This window comes from Alnus glutinosa, chromosome 8, assembly GCF_958979055.1.
Source record: "Alnus glutinosa chromosome 8, dhAlnGlut1.1, whole genome shotgun sequence".
Taxonomy (NCBI): Eukaryota; Viridiplantae; Streptophyta; class Magnoliopsida; order Fagales; family Betulaceae; genus Alnus; species Alnus glutinosa.
Window position 1 is genome coordinate 28586835 of NC_084893.1, and position 7296 is coordinate 28594130.

Genomic DNA, 7296 nt, shown 5'->3' on the forward strand with positions numbered 1-7296 from the left:
AGGAGGTTGTTTTAATTAGGTGGTTGAGCCTTCGCCTGAATTTATTATGTAAACCATGTGCAATCCTCATCTAGTTAAGATTATAGAAGGTTGTTTTAATTAGGTGGTTGAGCCTTCAATAATGGTGGGAATTAAGGCCTTTCAATAATCATGGGGACGAACTGTGTTTACATTTGAAACATGCAAAGAGGTTTAGAAATACTGAAATGGAAATCACAAAAGTTTCTTAGTCACTAAAAGAGCATTATGCCCGAAACGAAATTTGGCCTCTTTTAAACTGGAATAGGATTTTATGTTGTTATGCAGTTTGAATAACATAACTTGGACAGCCTAACTAAGAGATAGGGGTTGTAGGGCTTACCTACCTTAGACAGGTGAGTCTCGCATTCTTCCTACATCTTAATTACAGGGATCCGAATTCCTTTTAACCCGATTAATAATGTTTCTTTTTTCCTCTTTCACATTTTATTTTTTGGATTATTGAGTTAATTCTTAACTTTTTTATTATTCGAGAATTTTATGTAAACATGCATACCTTAGCCAAAATACATACAATTTTTCTTTTTATATTGTCTTTTTCTGGTCACATTTATGTATATAATCCTTTATAATAAACATAAAAATTTCTTTTTATCCTTTCATTTTCACATGCAGACCAATATTTATAACAAAAATACTTGGGATACTACTTCTTTTAATTATTACAATCCCTTACAAATTTATGTAGCAATCCACATGAGTGTCACGTTTTTAATTTACAGATAAATTTTATTGTTTAGTGAATGACGTAATAAGTATTAGGTGAACTGCTATAATACCCGTAACAACACTCCATTTACTATGTATAGTGTAGTAATAACAGGAAATATTTAGAGTAATTAAATTAATATAGAAATAGGAATATTCTCTCCCTTACAATTCCCATATTCCTAGTACTTTCTCATGGAAGTTGGAATCTAAACATGCATGTGAAGCTAGCTATTGAAAATTCCTACAGCCCAGCTCATCACCCGACAGCCGACAGCCGACAGCAATCATCCATTCTCCATTCTCCAGTAGAGTAGCCGACTGTCTATAAATAGCTTAGTTCACGAGATTAATGTTGTAGAATTATAACATTTGCACCTTCTTGAAAATCCCAGCTTCTGTCAAGCCTTTCCGAAATATATATGAAGGTAAGCCATCTAGTCCAAACAACTTTTTGTTGCAATTAATGGAAATGAGTTCTAAAAAGAAATAGAGAATATATAAAGGTTTTTTTATTTTCAGGGAGTGGGGGTTATGGCCGCCCTTCATTCATGCTTTCCCCGACGAGAAATATCCTAATTCTGTCCCTCATTCATGCTTTGGCCTCTTAACGAGAAATCCTAATTCCGTCGGCCGGTTTACGGCTACATTTATTGTGATGCATATATTAATGTTCCTTGTAGCTTAAAGAAAGTTAGCACACAACCTCTTCATTCACCCACCAAAAAGAACTTGCAAAAACCCTTCAATTAATTAGCTTTGTCTTTTAACTTAAGAAAGATTGTTTGTGTTAAATTTCTGACTTGGAGGAAAAAGAAATAGTAAGATATATATATATATACACACACACTATCTCTAAGCCAATTAGATGACTATATATGCATGTTGTATGATCTAATTAACGTTGTATTGCAGCAAAAGATAGTCATTAAGGTGCAAGTGGTCTGTGACAAATGCCGGACCAAAGCCTTAAAGATAGCTGCTGCAGCAGATGGTAATTAAAAATGTTCAAGATTTCAAATATTATCTCCCAAATTGCTTAGTATATTTTAATTCATTTTATAATATGTATATGCATATGTTATAGGGGTTGCATCAGTGGCATTAGAAGGGCAAGACAGAGATCAAGTGGTGGTGATTGGAAATGAAGTTGATGTATCTTGCTTGACCAGCTCTCTTAGGAAGAAGGTCGGCCATGCGACCATTGTAAGCGTGGAGGAAGTCAAGCCCAAACCCAAACCTGATGATAAGAAGACGGAAGGAGACAAGAAAGGTAAAACTGAAAACAAATGTTCATGTCCAACACCTAAATGTGCATGTCCGCCGCCATGTTACCAACCTCAGCTAGTGTTTTATGATTGCGATGCCTACCAGCCAACTTGCACCATCATGTGACGGCCGGCCAGCCGGATACGAGTAAATCGATCTATAAATCATCTCGGCCTGTATCACTTCAAAGTTGATGTGGCATGATTACTTTCTGATCTGTCACTTATTTATTTAGCTTGCATGTCCATTAATTCTGAGATGTATATCTTTGAACATGTTGCGTATGATATATAGTTTTTGTTACCTAGTAATTAAATTTGGGGCTTTCAGAATTCATTTTCTTGTATGATACTAATTAAAATATTTTTAAATAAAAACATCAATGACTGTTAGCTTGAATATGCATTCTGAGAAGTTAGTTGTCTACCTTACAATTCGATTCTTGGTATATTCTCCCAAGGAAAATGTCATATAAAAATTTGGGACGGAGGGAGCATTAAAAGAATATTTTTCACTCATTAAGAGCCCAATTTGAAAATTTGATGTTGAATTAGTATTTGATTCAAAAAATTTCTCTTGATTTATGATGTTATAGGTGTTGGTTAGGTATATAATGTATATGCCTAACCAACAAGTTAAAATACTGGGGATGGACACGAGAAATTAATGAAAGAGTGAAGAGTTTGTCTTAATGGACCTTGCAAATCTTTTGTTTTTATGTGAACTCTTTTTCTTTCTGTTTTTTCTTCTATAGTGGGAAACAACAAACTTGCTTTCATAATATATATGTTGTACTAAGGAGGGGTCGGGTCATGACTTTTGATAAGTCAATATATATAGCTTCTCCAAAGCTGCCTTTCATGGTTCCAAAATCACAAATCCTAATATGATGTACGACAATCCGAGCTCGATCCCGCATAATCCAACTCGGTCATCGTGAGTCGTACGGCTCGGATATCCTGAGTGGCATAGCTGGCCGATTCTTTGGCTAATTTTATGGCTTCTTTAGTTATTTTATTTCCTAAAGGGGGTTTTCTTTGTCACCAAGTATTTTTATTAATTTGGAAATATCTAGTACCACCCATTATTTACTTATTATGTTTATTTCCAGCCTTAGAGAATTTGGAAATAGCTATTCCGCATAGCAAAAAAGCCCTAATATTTTCTCATGAAAGTTGGAATCTAAACGTGCATGTGAAGGCACTGAAAATTCCTACAGCCCAGCACATTAGTCATCATCGATGTCTCCATTCTTGAAAATGATTTGTGGGGACGGATTTTTTCCGCCCCCCACCCGGCATTTTTCACTAAAAGATAATTTTTTTAATGAAAAATGCCGGGTGGCTCACGCCTCCCCCATTCTCCACTAAATTAGTCAAAACATGCATGTGATGGTATGGAGTTTGTGAACATTTTCCACTGGACTATAAATGTTAGTAATAGTTGACTTCAAGTCAAATAATGATCATAAATATAACATTAATTAGGATAAAATAATAAGCATAAAAACACTCGTGGCTATGTGTTATAGAGCACGTACAAATGCGTAAAAAGCTAATATAAATTAGTCCTCAAACCCCATAATCAAAACCTAGTTTCAGTAACGCATTTAGGCAGGTTAATTAGAGTTTGCTGAGACAGTCTATAAATAGCTTAGTTCATGGGATTGTTGTAGAATTATAACATTTGCACCTTCTTGAAAATCCCAGCTTCTGTCAAGCCTTTCCGAAATATGAAGGTAAGCCATCTAGTCCAAACAACTTTTTGTTGCATTAGAAATTAGTTCTTATAAGGTTCTCTTTTCCAAAAAGAAAAAGAGAAAAAAAAAAAAAAAAAAAAAAAAAAAGAAAAAGATTTTTTTATTGCCAGGGAGCGGGGGTTATGGCCGCCCTTCATTCATGCTTTTCCCCAACGAGAAATCCTAATTCCGTCATTCATTCATGCTTTGACCTCCTAACTAGAAATTCTAATTCCGTCCCTCATTCATGCTTTGGCCTCCTAACGACAAATCCTAATTCCATTGGCTAGTTTACGGCTACATTTATTGTGATGCTTGTAGTTTAAAGAAAGCTAGCACACAACCTCTTCATTCACCCAACAGACAGAATTTGCATAAACCCTTCAATTAATTAGCTTCTTTTAACTTAAGAAAGATTAATCGATCGTTTGTGTTAAATTCTGACTTGGAAGAAAAAGAAGCAGTAAGTTTTATATATATATATATAGACACACACACACTATCTCTAAGCCAATTAGATGACTATATATGACATGTTATATGATCTAATTAACGTTGTATTGCAGCAAAAGATAGTCATTAAGGTTCAAGTGGTCTGTGACAAATGCCGGACCAAAGCCTTGAAGATAGCTGCAACAGCATATGGTAATTAAAAATGTTCAAGAGTTTAAATATCATCTCCCAAACTGCTTAGTATATTTTAATTCAAGTTATAAAATAGATATATATGTTATAGGGGTTGCATCAGTGGCATTAGAAGGGCAAGACAGAGATCAAGTGGTGGTGATTGGAAATGAAGTTGATGTATCTTGCTTGACCAGTTCTCTTAGGAAGAAGGTCGGCCATGCGACCATTGTAAGCGTGGAGGAAGTCAAGCCCAAATCTGATGATAAGAAAAAAGAAGACACCAGTAATAAGGAAGGAGACAAGGATAAGAAAGGTGGAACCGAAAACAAATGTTCATGTCCAACACCTCTATGTGCATGTTCGCCGCCATGTTACCAACCTCAGCTAGTGTTTTATGATCATGATCCCTACCAGCCGACTTGCACCATCATGTGACGGCCGGCTGGCCAGCCGGATACGAGTAAATTGATCTATAAATCATCCTGGCTTGTATCCCTTCAAAGCTGATATGACGTGATTTCTCATAGCATTGTCTGTTGGATATACTTTCTGATCTGTCACTTATTTGTTTAGTTTGCATCTGCATTAATTATGAGATGTATATCTTTAAACATGTTGCGTATGATATATAGTTTTTATTACCTAGTAATTAAATTTGCGGCTTTCAGAATTCATTTTCTTTGTATGATACTAAAATATTTTTAAATAAAAACATCAATGATTGTTAGCTTGAATATGCATTCTGAGAAGTTAGTTGTCTCCCTTACAATTCGATTCTTAGTATATTCTCCCAAAAATTTGAATTTCTAAATTATGTTGAATTTAAACCCTTACAATTTGGAGCCAGACATTGTTAAATCATTATTTATCTTAGAAAATGATATACAAAGAAATGATTAATTATTCTTCTCATGTGTGAGTTCAAATTACGTACCCCTTAATAAATAATGTTCAACACGTAGAATACTTAGTTGAGTTTCATCGGTATTAGTGGAGGAGCCTCGTTAGGGACCGTGACCCTCACAAAATTACAAAAAAAAAAAGTTGTTTTTTTGAGAGAAATGAATGAAAGAGTGAAGAGTTTGTCTTAATGGTCCTTGCAAATCTTTTGTTTTTATGTGAACTCTCTCTCTCTCTCTCTCTCTCTCTCTCTCACACGTAGAATAACGATTACAATTCCAAATTAAAACAACCTTTGTAAGTTTAAGTTGAATAAGATTGCACCAGGTTTTATAGCTTTACTCTTACATAAATTCAAATATATAGTTCATACTTATTCCCAAGGACTTTATTGAAAGAAATAAAGAGAAGACAGTGAACACAGAGAAGGAGAAGAGGGAAGAAGAGAAACGCAAGGTAAGATTAAGGACTACATTGTTGCTGATTTCATTGCATCTTTTGGTTACAAGTTACACTAATATATAGACTTAAGAAAGGGTATAAAACCTATGTACAATGAGAGAAACTAAAGGCTGATTACTGATTGGAGGTATGGGTTGAAGATTGCGAGTATGGTGCCTGATGAGAGGAGTGGTCAGGAATGGGCTGTATGGGCTTGGTGTCTTCTGATATGCTGATGTGTTGCTGCCATGGATGACTTGCTGCTCTTGCTAAACTCCGATGTCTTGCTGCAGGGGTTTATCTTCTAACATTTATTTCAACTAAATTACTAACACCCAATTATTATAAGATAAGCCTGTAACAAAACTTTGTCAAATTGTATCAAATAGTCAAATTTTCCAAGACTAAAATTTCCCTTTCCCGTGTGAAAGAGAGACCAAATAATGGTGGGAATTAAGGCCTTCCAATATTCTTGGGGACGAACTGTGTTTACATTTTTTTGCACGCAAAGAGGTTTAGAAATATTGAAACGGAAATCACTAAGGTTTCTTAGTCATTAAAAACTCACTCCGCCCAAAACGAAATTTGGTCTCTCTTAGCCCGAAATAGGATTTTATGTTATTACGTTGTCCGAATAATATAAAAATTCAGACTGCCTAACTAAGAGAGAGGGGTTGTAGGGCTTACCTATCTCAGACAGGTACGTCCTGCATCCTTCTTGCAACCTATTTATAGGGATCCGGATTCCTCTTAACCCGATATTGTTTCTTTTTTCCTCTTTCGCATTTTAATTTTTGGATGATTGAGTTAATTGTTACCTTTTATTATTCGAGAATTTTATGTAAACATACCTTATCCAAATTACATACAATTTTTCTTTTTATATTGGCTTTTTCTGGTCACATTTATGTATATAATCCTTTATAACAAACATAAAAATTTATTTTTATCCTTTCATTAATTTTCACAAACCAATATTTATAAGAAAAATACTTGGGATACTACATCTTTTAATTACTACAACCCTTTACAAATTTACGTAGCAATCAACATGAGTGTCACGTTTTTTATAAATAAATTTAATTGTTTAATGAATTACGTAATAAATATTAGGTGAATTGTTATAGTACCTGTAACACCACCTCATTTATAATGTAGTAATAACGGAAAATACTAGGACTAATTAAATTAATATAGAAATAGGAATCTTCTCTCCCTTACAATTCCAATCCTACGGCTCGTTTGGTACGCGGGATAAACTCTAGGAATAAAATGATTTCCTATGGAATAACTATTCTCTTGTTTGGTTGTACATTATTCATAGGAATAACTATTCCTATTGAAATAGTGACTTTCCTACGAAGAGAAATAATTATTCCTCTAAAAAAATGAGAGGAGTGGCTATTTCTTGAAGAATGAAATGAGTTTTTCAAAAAAAAAAAAAAAAAAAGGATAATTGCACTATTGGTCCCTGAAGTTGGCGTAAATTACAAATCACTCATTGTGGTACAAAAAGTTCATGGAGAATCCTTGTGGTAAACTACAACTACGATTCACTCCCTCAACCCGTTTTC

General features: G+C 34.4%; 1 protein-coding gene across 3 annotated transcripts; it reads left to right on the forward strand.

Annotated features, from left to right (window-relative positions):
* Positions 1-996: 996 nt before the first annotated feature.
* On the forward strand, positions 997-4988 carry LOC133875884 (heavy metal-associated isoprenylated plant protein 47-like). 3 transcript variants are annotated; one of them, XM_062314148.1, is made up of 5 exons: positions 997-1175; positions 1663-1741; positions 1835-2020; positions 4321-4399; positions 4491-4939. In XM_062314148.1, the coding sequence occupies exons 1-4, from the start codon at positions 1170-1172 to the stop codon at positions 4335-4337; spliced, it is 288 nt and encodes a 95-aa protein (XP_062170132.1). In that variant the 5' UTR covers positions 997-1169; the 3' UTR covers positions 4338-4399; positions 4491-4939. The 3 variants fall into 3 exon arrangements, with proteins under 3 accessions (XP_062170132.1, XP_062170131.1, XP_062170130.1); XM_062314147.1 differs by lacking the exons at positions 4321-4399; positions 4491-4939 and having other exon boundaries at positions 1096-1175; positions 1835-2398; XM_062314146.1 differs by lacking the exons at positions 997-1175; positions 1663-1741; positions 1835-2020 and adding an exon at positions 3599-3754 and having other exon boundaries at positions 4491-4988.
* Positions 4989-7296: the final 2308 nt, after the last annotated feature.